This window comes from Panthera uncia, chromosome D2 (assembly GCF_023721935.1).
Source record: "Panthera uncia isolate 11264 chromosome D2, Puncia_PCG_1.0, whole genome shotgun sequence".
NCBI lineage: Eukaryota > Metazoa > Chordata > Mammalia > Carnivora > Felidae > Panthera > Panthera uncia.
Window position 1 is genome coordinate 58,220,681 of NC_064818.1, and position 19,828 is coordinate 58,240,508.

Here is a 19,828-nt window from a genome sequence, read left to right on the forward strand (position 1 = left end):
TGAAGACAAGGGAGGCTACACCTGTCTGAACCTAAGTGGCTTCTACTAGAGCCAGGAGACTTAGGAGGAGAGTGAGGATAGGTAAGGGTCCCCAAGCCAAATGGGAGCAGCCCCTGGGAGATCACCTTAACCTCCTCTTTGGGAAATGAGTTCTGAGTTAACAGAGATGAAGAAAAACAAACAAAAGACACTAAAAAGACTCCCATACAAATCAATTTTTAATAACTCCAACTTGCTACCAGCTTCCAGCTCCAGCTCCTCTGGGGTTTATCACTGTGGAGAACACTAAATGCCCCAGGCTGAGCTACCCATCTAGCGATCAGATGACCCAGCCCCTGATCTCTTAGGAATCTGCACCTATACATGGCAGCATGCTGGTGGATCCTCTGGAACTAGTGCACATCTGCTCAATGTAGGAGCCAGAACTCTGTGCCCAGGGAAGGCAAGTATCCTAAAGAGATTTGAAGCTAAGTGGAATAGCAGCCAGGGAGGTCTCAGACCTGCTCTCACTGCTGGTTTCATGCCCTTACTCCCAGAGTCTTCTTACGGTGCTTGTGTCCTGCCAGCCTGAGAGCTTTAGAAAGTGCTTTAGAAGGGGGGGGGGGGGGGGGGGGGAATCTCAGACCAGCAGCTACTTTGAAGGCAGCTGTGGGGTAGGGAAAGCCTACAGAAGTTCCATGGAGTCTGTCCAGAGGAGGAACCATGGGCCAGCTTCCCAAAGGCCAGGAGACTGGCCTGTGGCTCCGCCCAGAATAGATAGAATGGCCTCTCCATGATGCGCACCTGGCCCCTTTCAGATGGAGGGCACCCTGCCCCCCAGCAAGTTCTCTCCCTTCCAGGCACCAGACCACAGCAGGAACAGATTCCTCCCTAGAGGAAATTCTTAGGCAGGCTGGATGTAAACAACAGCCGGGTGAGGGGGTGGAACACGTGGAGGGGAGCTCAGCAGAGGCAGGAGAGGCTCCCAGAGGAGAAGGTGACTGGGGAGGTGGGGAGGCTGCTGGAAAGGGAACCAGCAAAGTAGGCACCTGAGGGCTCCAGAAAACCTGTCAATGTTTATTTCACACACACACCCTAAAGACATTTTAAACCAGATTGAAAATTAAAAGCTCAGGTTGTGACCCTATAGTGCTGAGGAGTCAACGGGTTGGAAGGCAGGGGAAAGCTAACAGGCACTCTTGGTGCCAAGAATCAAATCCAGAAAGTGGTGGCTGGACAGCAGGGCATTGGGCAGATTCTAATCTCCAGTCTCCCAGATGGAGAAGGTAGAAAAAGGTCCTCAATTCCTACCCTACCTTGAGCTGAGCTAAGGGTCCTCACGACTGGACAGTGCACCATCAGGGGCAGGGGACACAGATTTCAAGCTCAGCTCAGTTCCAGGCCCAAAGAAAGCAGAACTGGCTCCATCTACATCTGAGAGTTAGTCTGTTTTCAGAAGCCTCGGACAGCCACTGATCCTCAGGATGCTGGCCTCACCCTAAGACTTGCCCCAACAACCCCTGAAAATCAGTCAGCAGCCACAACTTGTAATCTCAATTGAAAATGTGAGGGGGTGTCCAGGGAGCCCATGCTGGAAGCCCCCACATTCTTGAAGGCTTCTCCCTGTGCCCCCCCAATCCCTCCCCAAATAAGATTCGATTATCCCTGGTTTGCCCCTCCTGGCCCCTGCTGTCCAAGCTCCACTGAAGCGTGGCCTTCACCGAGAGAACTCGGTATCTGTGTAATTCTCCAACCTAGGGGACGGCCCCTTTCCCCTCAGTCCCCCTCCAGCCCGGGAGCCTCATGGGTAAGGGCAGTCAGCAGCTGCTCAGATTCGTGTGGCCTCAGGAGATAGTGGAGAACTCCTTGAGCAGGACTTCCTGGCTGAGTGTGTGGAAGGCCAGATTTCTCCTGACGTTGGTGCTAATGGATCGAACCTGGGAAAGGGTGGGGGAAGGTAAGAGGGCACAGGCGGAGAGAAAACAAGGAGAGAGTTGGTTACAAACAACAGAGGGCAGTGCCTGAGGGACAAGGCCGAGATGCAATGCTAGAAGTTTCTCTCTTAGGAAATGAACCCTTAACAGCTATCATCCCTGCAGGCAAGTCAGCGAATAGTTCAGTGATAAGCTGATAAGTGGAAGAAAAGCAGGGCTGAGAAGCAGATGTGAGAAGAGTACACGTGGGCACCTGAAGAGGCAGAAGTAAGCACAGACAGGGAAGGAGGGTGAGGGCAGGCCTTTGTCCTTGCCTCGGCCATGCAGTGGGAGACTGGTCTGTCAGTGGTCTGATAGAGGAGGAGAAAATGAGGCCAGGGAATGCATTTCTGATCTCACTCTCTGTCTGTATTTATCTACTTTCCTGGGTTGGAAAGAACACCTGGAGACACAGCCCCTGTCTGGCATAGAGGGCAGGAGTACGATCCAGAGGCCAACGACGAGGAGCAGGTCATACAGCTTGTGAGTCCCAGGCTTGGAAGCAGGACCCAGGTTTCTCAACTCTGAGTCCAGAACTCTTTCCATACCACAGAGAAGCCCCCTGCTTTAAAGGGAAGTCTGGGGCATATCCCCGTTGTGTCCCCACTACTCCCTTCATGCTTTCTCCCCATAGATGGAGAGCCTTGCAGGAAGTGTTGCCTCTGTCAGTGGGGGAAAGGACTATGCAGAAGGGGTCAAAGGGCCAAACTCTCTACTCTGACTGGGTTCTGGGAGGAATCCGGCACACTCTGGAAGGAGTGCTGTTCATGGGCAACAGAAGTGAATGTTGTTTAAGAGACAAAGTAGGAGAAGGAGGAGAAAAAGCATGTGTATCTATCCTGGGCCCCAAAGACCAAGGAGTTTTCCTTCAATTTCTGCTTAGCTATGGGAAACATAATGAAGTCATCAGGCAGGAGGCAGAGGCAAGGGCAGCACAGCAAACAGCGGGCGGCTCAAGCTCATTACCTCCAAGCCCAACCAGACCCTCTTTGCTCCCTGATGCTAGAGGTAGAGATATAAGGAGAACTGAGTCAGGTAGAGGTACCAAGAGAGCTCCCCTAACTCCTCCACAATCTTTTCCTCTCCAATTACTTACTCTCTTTGTGAAGTCTGGGCCCCCAGTAATCCCCCCACAACAACTTAAAGACTTGCCATAAATATACTTGACCCCATAAACATACTCGACTCTGCTATCTCTTTATATCAATTGTTTCCCTGCTCCCAACTCACTCACTTCCAGAGCAGATCTCCCTCACCCTGGGGAAGTCCAAAATCTCAGGAATCTCATGTCAGGGTCAGAGCAGGGCTGTGTTCAGCATAAGACAGATAATCTACAACCCAGCACCTTCATCATAAACTTGGCATAGGGAAGTAAAAGCTGGGCTGAGGTGAGTTCTGCCCCAGCAGTGGGAGGGCTGAGGCTATGGGAAGGAAGTATAGCATGCTCTGGTCTCAACTCGCAGCCACGACATTCGTGTACACCCAGGCTGGAGGGGCGGGGGGGGGGGGGGGGGGGGGGCGGCAGGATTGAGATCGGCAGGCTTCGCTCTTCCTGAGAGCAGCTCTAAGCACAGGGCAGCAGAGAGACCATCAACGGGGAGAGCCCAGTTCTGTGGCAGGGCTGACTGGGAGACTAGTAGGAGGCAGAGCAAATGCTCACTGACTCCAGGTGGCCAGGGGTAGGGGCTGCAGGAAGCTGAGTGATGGGAAAGGGGGGCGTGGGGTGAGGAGTGAAGACTGGAGAACTAGATCGGGAGGGCACTCAGACCAGGAGCCAGTTAGGAATTTAGGAAGAAGTGATCGCATAAGGAGGAGAAGAATCAATGACTCTCATTAGCTGCTGGAAGACAGGATACGGGGTAATGAGCCAGAGCTGCCACTGGGAACACACGTCAAACCCCAGGCCCAGCTGGAGCTGTGCAAGGGCCGTCTCCATGGCTGCAGAAGAGAGATGGGCAATGCTGCCTCAGGCTTCTCACACTTCCCCGCCTGGCACCAGCACCCTGGGGAATATCTTCTCTCACTGCCTGGTCCTGGGCTGCTTCAGGAGACAATTCGCACACCCAATCCCAGCAGACTCCTCAAGTCTTATTTCATCAGCCTTTGGCAAACTGTGGTTGTTTCCTTAGATGCCCACCTGCACAGTACAACGCACCGGCTGGGAAAGGGCCCTCAGGAGACACAGGCAGAGGTGGAGGCGGGGCAGACTCACCAGCTCCTTGAAGAAGGCAGCTTCCTTGTGCTGCTCCGAATAGCGCTCATACTGGTCCAGGCCATCCTGCAGCTTCAGTGTGAGCGTGTCATAGTTGGCTCGTACTACCTCCAGCACCTGCAGGAGGTCAAAGGCCAGGCAGGGCTTAGGCCATTCAAACCCTAGGTCACTTGGTCCCCAGGCCCCTCTTGCTGCCCTGCTGGGTTGGATTCAGGCTGGGGCGACACCTCCAAGAGACCATGCTTACTACTTATCACCCAGAAAAAAAGCCTGGTCACAGAGCAATTCCTCAGGTTTCTGGGACCATTTTCTAACCTCTTCTCTTCCTGGCTTTTCCTGACCCATCCAGCCTGGACACCAGGGCTGTTTACTCTGGGTATGGTAAAAGAGCACGAGAAGAGGTGACAGAAGAGTGAGTGTCTGAGCTCAGCAACATCCCCAAACCATAAATGTGTTCTCAGCCATATCCTGCAGCTTTCTTTGGCTAGGCTGTCACAGTTGCTGAGTAAGATTTTGCCAATATCTCCTTCCTTTTCCCTTTCTGGGAACCACATTTCTTCAGTCCCGGGATGTTCCTCGGCACCATCTGCCGCTTGTTTTCATCTCTCAGTGCCAACTGTCTTCCTATCCACTGCCTGGATCGAACTTTTGGGCCTCCCAGCCTTGTGATGTAGGGGACACTTTCTTGACTAAGCTAGAGCTAAGCGCATGTTTTGTTCTGATGAGGGGTCTCTCCCCTTTCTCTTACTTTCTATGGGGGTGGGGTGGATTCAGACCTCCACGGACTCCAGGAACCTTGGATCTCAGTGCTTCCAAAGGAAGTTCTGGTAGAACTTCAGTTGATAAGACCATGAATCAAAGCCAAGGACAACCAGGGGGAAAGGCATACCATTTAAGTTAGAAAGGAGCTGGGCAGAAAGGAGAGACCAGGAGGTGGAATGACTGTTCACTGTGGTAATCTGGGTGGTAGCTATTTTGCAACTTGACCTGACAGAAGTCTATGACATCATGAAGAGCTCCCAGCTCAGTAAGGAGCTTGGGAGGGATGAGTGAGGCTTAATTCTTTCTTTCTATCTATCTATCTATCTATCTATCTATCTATCTATCTATCTATTTATTTTGAGAGAGAGACAGAGAGAGAGAGACACAGAGAGAGAGAGAGAATCCTAAGCAGGCTCTGTGTTGTCAACACAGAGCCCAACTTGGGGCTTGATCTCCCAAACAGTGAGATCATGACCTGAGCTTAGATCAAAAGTCGGATGCTTAACCAACTGAGCCACGCTGGTGCCCCAAGACTTAATTCTAACAGAAGGTAGGGCAGGGTGAAGAGAATAAGCTAGAATCAGGACTGGTCAGAGGGACTGAGGATGGCCTCCTGAGGGGGACAAAAGTACCTCTGGGCAGTTCTCACCAATTCAATCCTGTGCCAGGGCACATGTCACTTGGTAGAAAACACTTCTGCCTGCCAACAAATTCTGAGGGGAGAGTACAGATGGAGAACACAAGGAGGGCTTGTGTCCTCAAGTTTGGTGGGGGGAGGGACAGCTAGGGCAAACGTCTAGCCTAGGCTCCAGGCTCAGTGTCCTTCCCTCCAGACACCCAGCTCCTCAAGGTCACTCTGCCTGGCTGTGTCCCACATACCCTAGCAGGGGCTGGCTCCTTTGCTTCTAATTCCATTTATCAGCTCTGTCAGCAGGAGGACCAGTACTCACTCAGCAATGGCTGTCACTCACAAAGTAATCCAGCCCTCTCATGCATGTGGGCTGTGCTTGTAGCTAAAATATCTATAGACAAGGTCTTGGCTCAGAAGTGAATGGCTCAAAACCCCCTAAAAAGCAAAACTCCAAGATGGAACTGGGCCCCCAGGAACCAGGCAGAACAGAGTATTACATGCTTTCTCTAACCCTGAACTCTGGGCAGCCTCAGCAATGCCTATGAGCCAGTATCCTGGGCTCAGTCTTCCCTAAGGGTTATCAGGTAAGACAAATACTATGCTAAAGCGAATTTTGAGAAGGTGCAGCCTGTCAGAGATGCTACATCCTGAGAGCCTCAGGCCTCAGGCAATGCTGCCTTGATCCCTGGGCTTTCTCCCCTTGCCATGGCCAAGTGGAAGGTCTAAAAACAGATATTTTTCATTCCCAACAAAGTTGGCTTTTGGCAGAAGAACTCAGTTCTGTTTCTTAAAGGAAGGCAAAACAGAGAAGGCCTTGGAGCTATCAGCTCCTTGGAAGGAAACCAAAGGCCTGGCTGGACTCCGTGCATGATCTCAGCTCTCCTCTTGTCCAGACCTTACTTCCTTTCTTTCTTTTTTATTCAAGGCAAGCTGCCCTTCAGTTCACCCAGCCTCTGCCATCTCCTGCCCTCATCACCTCTCTTATATTTCCAAGAGAAGAAGATATTCTAAGTTCAAGTCTGGACTCCAGTCCATTTGGGACTTTGGAACATTAGGGCTACTTCCTATTCTGTGACTTCGCTTTCTGGAGCTTCAGACATTAGGAACATGTCCCATTTGGGCCTCACACTCCACACTGGCCTGGGACGTGGCAGAGGGCAGCAATGAGGCAGAAGACAATCTCCCAGACTGCTTCTGTCTAAAGACCTTAGGTTTTACAATTTGCAGCTTCAGTCTCTGGCTCCTGGCCATTCCAAAGGTACCTCCTAGGCTGAGGTCTCTCCCCAATCCATCAGGTAACAGTCTATTTCCCAAGTGCAAGCCCACTTTCTTTCATCAGCTGCTGGGCTTCCTAGAACCATGTCCACCACTTTAGCTCCAGGCAGGTTCAAAGTCAGAAAAGCACTGATAAGCCACATGTTCTCTAAGGAGTCCTTACACCTCCACATATGGCCCTCAGTAGACAGGAGCCTGGGTGCTGGCAAGGGACCTAATAGAAAGAGAACTGAACTGGGAATCTCACTCTTACTATGGATCTCAATTTACCTAATGAGCCTCAACCCGTCTCTCTCTATAAAATAGAATTTGAACTCACCTTCCTAAAAGGACATGGAATAAACATTTTGATTCCTGAAAGTAACATACAACTGATAGAAACACTATCATCCCAGTAGCTATACAGCTACCTAGACAGCTCCTGGGACTCCAGAACAACTGTCTTCACAGCCCAGGAAGTACTTACCTATTTTGAACTAACCCAAAGAGCCTATGTGCATAAGTAATTCTTCACCACAAAGGAACATCTTCTGGATTTAAGTGGAAGACACAAACGGCCTCAGTTTCAAAGATTCTATGCCCTCTTCTTTGCCTTGAAACACTTTGCCTCAGGTGAGAGAAGAACAGATTGGGGACTGGGGTGTGAACCTAAACCCCTAGCCTGGAGTCTCTGGAGGAAAAGCACCTGACATAGGCTTTAAGGTCGGAGAGACATTTTGATCCCAGATCAACCACTAGCAAGCTATGTAAACTGATACACATCACTTAATCTCTTTGAGCCTCAGTTTTCTTATCCTATCTATACTATAACTGTATAAAGCTCATATACGGATGACATGAGATGACTGTCCAGTGTCTTGCACATAAGGAATAGTCAGTAAGTGCTTACTAATTTTACAATGAAAAGTTATTTCTGGTGACAATAGGCATTTGGTAGCTCTTATCCCCAGATAGTTCTAACCATAAACCAGGAGCTAGGGCCTTGCACATCTTTATTCAGATTCTGGTGAAGAAGAAACCTAATTTCTCTATTCCATATGAAGCAGGCTTTCCATAATGACCCCACTATCCTGAGTGTAACAGGTAATGTATCAGCCAAAAGTCAGAGAATGTCCAGTATCCACTGCTTAACAGTCCTGGTGTGGTACAAGGGGATACGGGTTATACTAAAGAAAAACTGAGCAGAGATGCCCACAGAGGCCAGTTTTGCATTAACACAGGTTGTGAAGCTCTTGGCCATATCAGGATCAGGAAGGAGAGAGATCCCAGTGCACAAAGTTAGTTCAAAATTGATGAGGTTTTAGACATACATACACACCCCTTCTCCAAGCATGTACAATAGGCATTCCCTAAAGACTATTCAGTAGCCTGTGTCCCATATTTTTAGCAGAGCCTTTGAAATGGGAAATAACTTCTGGCCTAAAGACAGCAGCAAAGGAGAATCACCAATGGAAAAGTTCTTGGCAATGGCTATCCTATCTAGATGTCAGAGGGCTTTGCCTTGTGCCTGAAAAATTGCTTAGTCTCAAATCTCTGATGGACTGAATTCCCAGAAGGAGAATTAGCAGACAACTAAGTAATAGGATATGACCTGACAGCAAACTTGTATTCACTGCTTTCTCAATTTGAACTGACATCTACAGTATAACCTATTTGGGGAGAGTATGTAAGGCTGCCACCAGCCCACTTCCAGCCAGGGCAACATGCAGGCCTTCCCTAAAGCCAGGCTGCCAAATGAGGATGAAACCACAAATAGAGAATAGAGAAACTATTCTCTCCAAACAGAGAAACTTAGAGACTTTTTATAGAATAGGAAATAAACATGGAACCTATCAAGATTGCAGTGGGATATAAGAGAAAGAGGCTACAGAAGGGTGCCTGGGTGGCTCAGTCAGGTAAGTATCCGATGCTCGATTTCGGCTCAGGTCATGATCTCACCATCTGTTGAGTTTCAGCCCTGCGCAGGGCTTTGCTCCGACAGTGTGGAGACTGCTTGGGATTCTCTCTCCCTCTCTCTCTGCCCCTCCCATGCTCTCTCTCAAAATAAATAAGCTTAAAAAAAAAAAAAAAAGGTGTTTTGTTTTGTTTTGTTGAAGAAAGAGGCTACAGAATTATAGAAACCTAGGGTCAAATCTTGGCATCATCATTTAGTACTTCTAGGACCTTGACCTAAGCTTTAGGTTCTTCATCTTAAAATAGTCATCATCATACTATTTTCTTAGAATATTATGAAGATTAGAGATAATATATAAAATAAACACAAAAATATAAATGATAGGGTCTCACCAATAGAAGAATGAAGGCTATTGAGACGGAAACAAAACAAGAAATGGAAATAGAAAATACTTGATGTAGGGGTACCTGGGTGGCTCAGTCAGTTAAGCGTCAGACTCCTGATCTCAGTTCAGGTCATGATCTCATGGTTAGTAGGATCAAGCCCTGCTCTGTGCTCACAACACAAAGCTGCTTGGGATTCTCTCTCTCTCTCTCTCTCTCTCTCTCTCTGCCCCTCTACTGCTTGTACTCTCATGTATGTGCGTGTGCTCTCTCTCTCAAAATAAATAAACTTGAAAAAAAAATACTTGATGTATTTAAATAAGATGAATGCGGTGGCTGAAGGGCAGCTGGGAGGTCTGGCATCATCATTAATATGTAAGAATAGTGATATGGAAGGCAACCTTACCTCTTTTTGCCAATGTTACCATGGTGACAGAACCATAGAAATAACAGTTCTGGAAGGAACCTTTGAAATCACCTACCTAATCCATGGCCCTCATTTCACAGATGAAGAAACAGATGTCGAGAAAGATTGTAAGTTATCCAAAAACACAAAGCAGAGATTAGACAACAGAATTTTCTGACTCCCAATCCAATGTTCTTCCTGTATTGGCAGGCTAGTTTAACCTGAGGCACATTCCTTAGTTTACAGGCTAAACTTAATCTTTCAGAAAGCATTCAAGGAATTCAAAGCTCACTCCTAAGAAGTGGGAAGCATGATCTGTGGAGAGCTGTAACCTGGAGAAAAGCTTGGCTTGATGTTTAAATTTTCATTATTACCAGGTCCCTCAGGGCTCCAGGGCATGTCAATTTCCACCAATAGAAGCCAAAGATCCTGCTCAGCCTTGCTTAGTTGGGTGTCAACCACCACCAAAACTGTACAGACCACTCCAAACTCATTATCAGCAAAATCGAGATTTGGTTGCTATTTTAATTACTTAGTACTCATTGAGAAGCTTGAAATACAAAGGTCTTTAATCTTCAACTGGACGTCTTTATTATTTTTTGTAAAGTTTATCTATTTATTTTGAGAGAGAGAGAGCATGCGCACAAGCAGGGGAGGGGAAGAGAGAGAGAGAAAGAATCCCAAGCTGACAGAGTGGAGCCCAATGCAGGACTCGAATTCACAAACCACGAGATCATGACCTGAGTCAAAATCAAGAGTTGGATTACCCAGGAGCCTTTTCACTGGGCTTCTTTGGCAGCAGCCGTCAGGTGGTCTCCAGGCTTGGGGTGGCTGGAGATGAATGCCTCCTACCGTGTGACCTTTTTTTTTAAAGTAAACTCTATATCCAACATGGGGGTTGAACTCATGACCCCAAGATCAAGAGCTGCAGGCTCCACTGACTGAGCCAGCCAGGCATCCCAGAATACACTCGACAATGAATGCTCATACCTCAAGGCCAACCTTCCATTCTCTGAAAGAGACTGTAACCACTCTGTTCCCACTTCCATGTCTTCTGCTTTAACCCTGCCAAACCCCCTAATCATAGGAAAATTAATCTCTGGGTGATAGTTAATCTCTGGATGATTTGAAACAGATAAAGAAATTACAAGGACGAAAGATGATAAAGGCTTTTTAGAGGATTTTCATGATAATCTCCATCTATCTCTCCCACTGGACTCTGGCCATTTCCTCTATTTCAGATGTTTATTCACTAGTTAGAGAATATGATTTTTTTGTCTCCATTTTTTTTCCCCCCACAAAGCAGGAAAAGACAGCTTGAGAGATCCAAGCTCTGAAGCCACAAACGTGAGCATCACCAGCCATAAACCTGCATATTGCCTTTGCTTCTCTCTCCCATCGGTTAGAGGGAGTTGACCAGGTACTGCTTATTATATGAGCTGATGATGGAGAAGTAATGAAAGAACCACAAGCCACTGGGAAATGAAGTTCATCCTTCACAATGGCTCCAGACTTGGGACAAACCTATCTTGGTGCTCAGAGAACCAAGAAGGTCTGAATAAAAAGGTTTGCTCTCCATGCCACCTCTCTAAACTGTTCCCTGCTCCACTGTAATGTCTTATCTCTAAAGAAATGGTGCTGAGGGGCGCCTGGGTGGCGCAGTCGGTTAAGCGTCCGACTTCAGCCAGGTCACGATCTCACGGTCCGTGAGTTCGAGCCCCGCGTCAGGTTCTGGGCTGATGGCTCGGAGCCTGGAGCCTGTTTCCGATTCTGTGTCTCCCTCTCTCTCTGCCCCTCCCCCGTTCATGCTTTGTCTCTCTCTGTCTCAAAAATAAATAAAAAACGTTGAAAAAAAAAATTAAAAAAAAAAAAAAAAGAAATGGTGCTGAGCAGAGTAGGTCTTCAACAACACTCAGCGGCAATTGGGCTGCTAGAGCGGAGAGCAACTGCCAAGTAGCTGCAGACAGTTTTTTCTTTTAATTTTATTTATTTATTTTGAGAGAGAGAGAGAGAGAGAGAGAGAGAGAACACATGCATGTGCTCGCACTAGCAGGGGAAGGGCAGAGAGAGAGAATCCCAAGTAGGCTCCACGCTCAGCACTGAGCCCGATGGGGTGGGGAGAGGGGGACTTGATCCCACAACCAATTGTGAGATCATGAGCTGAGCTAAAATCAAGAGTTGGGCACCTAACCAACTGAGCCACCCAGGCCCCCCTGCAGGCAATTTTTATGATAGATGCAGACTGAGCTCTCCCTCTCATTGTCTATGGAAGAACAACACAGTCAAACACAGTACTTCTCAGCCAGGCAGGCTGAAACCTTTCTCCTTCTACTCAGTAAATTTCCTCAAACTCAACGGAAGATACCCTTTCCTCGAAAAATGAGAATGACTGACTCAAGGCATTGCCTAACTCCCTTTTCTGAATTTGTCATAGGGCTGTAATGTTCTGTAAATTTTGGCAAGAGACTGAAAAGAAATCGGAGGTCACATCCTTCATTTTTCTCTGGAAGGAGCTAATCTAGCCTCCCATCCTTCCCCTACTTTCTCCAAACCAGACTTTCCCCAGAACTGATGACATGTCTCCCAATGAGGGACAACACTCTCTTCTCCCAGAAGCAATAAAAGTCTGTCCCTAACCTTGCAATTTCACCAGCGTAAGGACAACCCACAGAGGCACTCTTACAGTTAAGCGGTGCTCTGCTCAGTTGTTGGACTGCATGGAAGTGGAATTCTGATAATAAAGAAGCAAAAAGACAATTCTCCCTCCTCCATAATCCACATTTAGTCTTCAAATTCAAGGCTAGCTAAGCAAGAAGCACCGCAAAGATGTTCTCCAAGTAAAGACCTTGGTGGGTCACTACTGGATCTAGTTGTGCTTAGGCCCTGAAAAAGAGTTTCAACCAACAGCTAATAATTTTTAAAATAACATAGTTAGAAGTATGGCTCTATTTCACTCATATGTGGAATTTAAGAAACAAAACAAGAAACAAATAAAGGAAAAAAAGAAAAGAGACAAACCACAAAACAGACTCTTAACTAGAGAGAACAAACTAGTGGTTACCAGAGGGGAGGTGGCGGATGGGTGAAACAGGTGAAGAAGATTAAAGAGCGCACTTATCTTTTTATTTTTTTATTATTTATTATTGTCATATTTAAATGTTTATTTTTGAGAGAGAGAGAGCCAGAGCATGAGCGGGGGAGAGGCAGAAAGAGAGGGAGACACAGAATCTGAAACAGGCTCCAGGCTCTGAGCTGTCAGCAGCACAGAGCCCGACGCGGGGCTTGAACCCACAAACCACAAGATCGTGACCTAAGCCGAAGTCAGGCACTTAACCAACTGAGCCACCCAGGCGCCCCAAAGAGTGTGCTTATCTTGATGAGCACTGAGTAATGTATGGAATTGTTGGATCACTATATTATACACCTGAAACTAATATAACACTGTATGTTAATTTAAAAGAGTATGGCTCTAGAGTCAGCCTGCCTGGACTCATCCTAGGTCTACCACTTACTAGCAGGGTAGAGCTGGGTGAGTTTCAGTTTCCTCAACTGTAAAATGGGGGTTATAATAATGTTCTTTAGAGAGAGCTAGTTGTGCAGATTGAATAAGGCAACAGATACAAAGCGCCAAGCATACTTCTTGATACACAGAGAGTGCTTCATTATTATTATTCTCTTTCATTTTAATGTAACTCCACAAATAACTGCTTTTTAGAACCTGAAATTCCAAGGCTTGCCATAAATTAGCAAACTCTTTCCTCCCCCGCTTTCTGGAAGGGATGTGTCTTCTACAGGCTCCTCAAAGAGGGATTTCCTATGGTGGAAAGAACACACTGCTTTAGAGTTCATGCATTAGTAGGTGCAGACAGGTAGGGTGGCAGGCCCTCTCCTGGAGAAGCAAACATGCTACTACCACCACTGATTTCTTATGGAAACTGTGTCACAGCAGAATTCTTAGCACCCTGGAGGAAGAGACCCAGGGTTACATTATAGATTTTCCACAATGCCTAACAGAGTCCTAAGAAGCAGTGAAACATTCAACATGCCTGTGGACTAATTTAGTAGCACTCAGGCCCAACCAAAAAGGAAAGGAATTTCTCAAGGTCACATGGTAAGATTAGAGTCAGGCCATCACAGTACACCCAGCGCTCTTCTCAGTATTCGCATATGGTTTCTAAAGCCCTCAGAGCCGAGTCCTGCCTTTAAGGAGCTAATAAGCAAAATGGGGACTCAAGATAAACCACAGTGGAAGGACACATCCACAGACATAAGCGCATACTGGGTGGAGCCAGCAGTGCTAAGCTACATATCTGAGCAGAGATTGAGTGGCCCGGTTGAAACTGTGTCACACCTTTTAAAAGAGGGAAAATAAGTTATCCAAGATCTCTTCTATTTTGTCTACCACTTCCTCCACTTTATATCACTGCCACCAGTTAATTCTAAGTACAAAATTGTCCACCAGTGTAGTAGGGCCCCTGAGACAGCAGCCGCAGCAAGGGCCATTAGCTCTGATAGGTCTGTGACTGGCACTGACAGCTTAGGCTCCGTCAGGTCCCATCACGTGAGGGACAGACTGCTCAGGTTCAACCTTGATGCTGAGAAAATAAGTCCTGCACAAAAGATGGGCCAAAGGTTACAAGGGTAGGAAAGAATGTCACTTTACTTCCCAATCATACAATCTACAATTTCAATTTCTCAGAAATCAGGTTTGATCCATTCTAGGATGTCCTTCGAGGTGTGTTCAATTTAGCAATGGATTTCAACTGCACAAATACAGCTCAACTGTGCAGGGTACTCATTAGATAACTGTCCAAAACAATCTAGGCAGATACACACTGTGATCTTTGAATAGCCAGGTTCAAAGTCTTGCTGAGTTATTTTTAGCACTTCTTTGCATACAGTAACTAAGAGATTTGCACCTCAGAAGATAAGAAGAAACAATTAGGTTCAGGGGCTCCAAGACTAACTGGTACCCAGAGAGGACAGGGTTTACTTCCTTCAGACACTGCCTGCTTAACCTTCTCTTATACAAGACAAAGCTTGTCCATCTAAACATGGCCAAAAAGGAACAGAGTGATCAAGCACCCAGTTAAAAGGACAAAATACCAGCTACACAAGAGCTTCATGTTTCAATTCTCCATGCTGTTTTTTTTTTAATTTTTTTTTTTAACGTTTATTTATTTTTGAGACAGAGAGACAGAGCATGAACAGGGGAGGAGCAGAGAGAGAGGGAGACACAGAATCTGAAACAGGCTTGAATATATCTATTCAAGACTCTCCCCTCCAGTGACTGATAGAGGAGGAAGGAGGAGAATGAAGTAAAATGGGACAATATATATGAATAGTTAATGCAAGGGAAGGTTCTCTGAAAAGTGAGTGAAATTTTAAAAAATCAGCTGAGTAACTCTGGGTATATTGTAATTTTTTTTTTAATTTTTTTCTTTTAATGTTTTATTTATTTTTGAGATACAGAGAGAGACAGAGCATGAACGGGGGAGGGGCAGAGAGAGAGGGAGACACAGAATCAGAAGCAGGCTCCAGGCTCTGAGCCATCAGCCCAGAGCCCGACGCGGGGCTCGAACTCACGGACCGCGAGATCGTGACCTGAGCTGAAGTCGGACGCTTAACCGACTGAGCCACCCAGGCGCCCCAATTGTCATTTTTAAAAGTAGTTCAGGACTTCCACTTCCAGTTACGATGGAGTAACTGAGAACTGTGAAAGATATAACTCTTCAGACACTGGATAACAGGGAGTGTAGGACAGGTATGTAGAGAGATTAAGGTGAGCATGAAGGTCTTGTTAGGCTAAACAGACACACTGGATTTCAGGAGGCAGAGGCGACTAGAACTTGTAGGCGGACTACCAGCGGAGGCAATGAGGCAAAGAAAAGAGCTTCAGAAATTTGCACAGTGTACCCACTGAATCTGTTGCTAATACTAAGGATTGCATGTATAGGGTAAAATTCAATCAGATCAGAATAAAAAAAGACTGAGAATCCGTAAGCTTGCACCACTGAGAGGTGTTTGAATTTTGACCGACCAGAATGAAAAGCACCTGTGGAACACCTAGGGCATTCAGGGAGACCCCAGAGCAGTCACACCTCAGTAGTAGAACTAAACTAGCCCTGGAGTAAAGGCTATTCTGAACCTATTCAAACAAAGATTAAAAAGAAGTTCCATGGATGAGTTTGGTCAAAAGGTACAAACTTCCAGTTATAAAATAAATAAGTACCGGTGATGTAATATACAATATGTTGACTATAGTCGACATGGCTGTATGGCATATTTGAAAGTTGTTAAGAGTGAATCCTAAGAGTTCTCGTCACAAGGAAAAAAAACATTTTTGCCCTTTCCTAGGTACCTATATGAGATGGATGTTGACTAAACTTATTGTGGTAATCATTTCATAATATATGTAAGTCATGTCATTATGCTATAACCTTAAAACTTATAAGTAGTGCACGGCAATTGTATCTCAATAAAACTGGGGAGGCAGGGTAGATGGAGATCATGACCAAGAAAAAGGAAGTTTCAAGTGGATCATGCTATTCCAGAAAGAATTTACCTGTCTTCCTGAACAAAGTCCAGCACTGTTTAATAAAGACAACAAAATCTAGCACTCAACTACATAACATTCACAATGCCCAGTATCCAATAAAAAATTGCCAGAAATGTAAAAAAACAGGAAAATGTGACTCATAGCCAAAATAAACAGACCCAGAAATGAGATACCAGAATTAAAAACAAGGACATTTAAAGAGCTATTATAAATACGTTGAAGTATTTTAGAACATCCACAAACATAATAAGGAGCAAAACTGAAGATATAATGCACACCATAATAAAATCACTGAAAATTCGTGTGAGAGAATATTAAAAGCAGGCAGAGGGAGGAAAATAGATACAGAAGAAAAAAAAAAAGAATTCACATTTCTTGTCAGAAACCCTATACAAACCAGAAAACAATAAAATGCTATCTGTGCCTCCCCAAAATTTACTGTTAACCTAGAATGCTATATCCAGAACACATCCTTCAGAAATGAGGGTGAAATAAAGACCTTTTCAAGCAAACAACATGAGGGAATGTATTGCCAACAGTCCTGCACTACAAGAGATGTTAAAAGAAGTCCTTTTGGCAAAAGGAAAATTACATTATCTGGATCTATAAATAGGAATGAAGGAATGGTAAACACATTGATAAACATAAAATATTTTTATCTACATTTAAAAATGAGGAAAAAGAGGGGAGCCTAGGTGGCTCCATCAGCTGAGCGTCCAACTTTAGCTCTGGTCGTGGATCTCACGGTCAGTGAGTTCAAGCCCCGCGTCGGGCTCTGTGCTGACAGCTCAGAGCCTGGAGCCTGCTTCAGATTCTGTGTCTCCCTCTCCCTCTGACCCTCCCCCATTCATGCTCTGTCTCTCTCTGCCTCAAAAATAAATAAACATTAAAAAAAAAATGAGGAAAAAGGTAACTGACTCTTTAAAGCAAAAAATAATAGTAATGTGGGAATTTCCATGTCTGTGTGGGCTCCCCCATATACTTAATGTCCGCTGTTAAACTTGGTTTTCTTCTCCTGTTTAAATAAAATTAATAATAGGGGCACCTGGGTGTCTTAGTCGGTTACGCATCCGACTTCAGTTCAGGTCATGAACTTGTGGTCTGTGAGTTTGAGTCCCACGTTGGGTTCTATGCTGACAGCTTGGAGCCCGAAGCCTGCTTCGGACTCTGTGTCTCCCTCTCTCTCTGCCCCTCCCCTGTCTCTCTCTGTCTCTCAAAAATAAATTAACATTAAAATTTTTTTTTTCTTAAATAATAATAGCAATGTATTGTGAAATGTATAAAACCTAGAAGAAAAATGTATGACAACACTAGTACAAAGGACAGGAGGGGACAAATGGAAATACATGATTGCAAGGTTATTAAATGTTACATGAAATCATAGGACATTATTTTGAAGGTAAATTGTGATAGGTTAAAAAGCAACCACTAAAAAAATAAAATGAAGAGGTATAGCTAAAAAAGTCAATAGTGGACATAAAATGTAATACTAAAAGATATCCAGTTAATCCAAAAGAAGGCAGAACATAAAAAAATGAATAAAGAACAGATGGGAGAAAAAGAAGAAAAAAAAAACCAATACAGGAGATTTTAACATAGTTATATTGACATATAAATTAAGTGTAACACTTCAATTAAAAGACAAAGATTGTCAGACTAGACATAAAATTAAGACCCAACTATGGGTTGTCTAAAAGAAATTCACCTAGAGGCACCTGGGTGGTTCAGTCGGTTAAGCATCCAACTTTAGCTCAGGTCATGATCTCCAGTTCATGAGTTCGAGCCCGTGTCAGGCTCTGTGCTAATAGCTCAGAACCTGGAGCCTGCTTTGGATTCTGTGTCTCCCTCTCTCTCTGCCCCTCTGCCACTCACACTCTGTTTCCCTCTCTCTCTTCTCTCTCTCTTTCTCTGTCTCAAAAATAAAGAAACTTAAAAAAAATTTTTTTTTAAATAAAAGAAATTCACCTAAGTTCAGGTCATGATCTCACAGTTCCATGAGTTCAAGCCCCACATCAGGCTCCGCACCCTCAGTTCAGGGCCTGGCTAGGATTCTTGATCTCTCTTAAAATAATAAACTTAAGGGGCGCCTGGGTGGCTCAGTCGGTTAAGCTGCCGACTTCGGCTCAGGTCATGATCTCGCGGTCCGTGAGTTCAAGCCCCACGTCGGGCTCTGTGCTGACAGCTCAGAGCCTGGAGCCTGTTTCAGATTCTGTGTCTCCCTCTCTCTGACCCTCCCCCGTTCATGCTCTGTCTCTCTCTGTCTCAAAAATAAATAAACGTTAAAAAAAAATTAAAAAAAAAATAATAAACTTAAAATAAAATAAAATAAATTCACCTAAAATATAAAGACACAGATAGGTTGAAAGTGAAAAGATGGACAAAAATATGCTTCTGAAGACACTAATTAAAGTAGAATTGCTATACTAACATCTGAAAAAGGAGACTTCAAAACAAGGAATATTAGGGGCGCCTGGGTGGCTCAGTCGGTTAAGCGGCCGACCGGCTCAGGTCATGATCCTGCGGTCCGTGAGTTCGAGCCCCGCGTCAGGCTCTGTGCTGACAGCTCAGAGCCTGGAGCCAGCTTTGGATTCTGTGTCTCCTTCTCTCTCTGTCCCTCCCCAACTTGTGCTCTGTCTATGTCTCTCAAAAGATAAATAAATGTAAAAAAAATTTTTTTAAATATATATCTAAAGGACAATCACAGTATGCCAGATATTTTAAAAACCATGACAAATGAATAACAACTGAAGGAAGAAAGGATAGTACAGAAAGGCAGTAGTATACATCTTAGCCCTTTGAAGAAGTTAATATATAGAAGACAGAGTACATTTTTTGGTGTTGCATCTAAAGGTTCAGGTTATAAAGAGGAAGATTCCAACATGAGGAAAAGATTCTCAACATTTTTACAAAGATTTTATTTTTTTAAGTGATCTCTACACCCAAAGTTGGACTCGAACTTACAACCCCAAGATCACAAGTCACATGCTCCACCAACTGAGCCAGCCAGATGCCCTATGATTCTCGTTATTTAAAAAACTGAATAGTCTATATCCTAAAGTATTAAGCACTATTTTCACTAAGTATTCAAGGAGAGGCAGGCTGTGACCCCAATAAGTGAGATTTCTGCTTTGGGAAGCAGACCAGAGTAGATGGCGTCTTCAGTTCTTTTAGCTTTTAAGGTTCTGTGATCCTGGCACCGCTAATCTGTAAGATCAAAGTCCCATAGGAAAGACGAAGTATAGTATGTGGTATCTGGTATAAATCTGAGAATTTAATTGAGTGATTACACTCCTATGGAGCCCAAAACACTCCTCTTTTTGTTCACAATAATCCAAAGAAAACTAAAATTTCACCTACTGAAGAGAAGCCTGTTGGGTTTGCTGACCAGGATGATATATTGTTACCCAATTATAATAGGTTCTAGAACCCACTAACAGATTAACAATCTACTGTGTTCTACGGGGTTAGAATATCTGAGTTATATGACCAGAGTTCCAGCCCAATTTTTCGGAAAGAAAAATGGAGAGAGAAAATTAAGGGATAAGGTGAAGAACTGCCCACAATTTTAAAAGACTTTTTTAAGTGCCCTAGATGCTGGATGGAAAAAGGAAAGGAATTAAGGATCTAAATTATGCCTATTGATCCCATTTGTGGCTAGGATTTATAGAAGTTACATTTAGAAACCAGCATTTGTGAGGGGCACCTGGGTGGCTCAGTCAGTTAAACATCTGACTTCGGCCCAGGTCATGATCTC

General features: G+C 45.0%; 1 protein-coding gene across 2 annotated transcripts in view; it reads right to left on the reverse strand.

Moving 5' to 3' along the window:
• Positions 1 to 205: 205 nt before the first annotated feature.
• Positions 206 to 19,828, reverse strand: part of ARMH3 (armadillo like helical domain containing 3) — a 178,273-nt gene continuing 158,650 nt past the window's right edge. Inside the window, exons 25-26 of one of the 2 annotated variants that reach the window (XM_049645598.1) lie at positions 4,165 to 4,281; positions 206 to 1,916 (exon numbers count right to left, since the gene is read on the reverse strand). In XM_049645598.1, the coding sequence (XP_049501555.1) occupies positions 1,824 to 1,916; positions 4,165 to 4,281 (210 nt within the window). In that variant the 3' untranslated portion in view covers positions 206 to 1,823. Of the gene's footprint in view, positions 1,917 to 4,164; positions 4,282 to 12,125; positions 13,330 to 19,828 lie in introns of those variants that run through there. The other variant, XM_049645600.1, reaches the window with a different exon arrangement.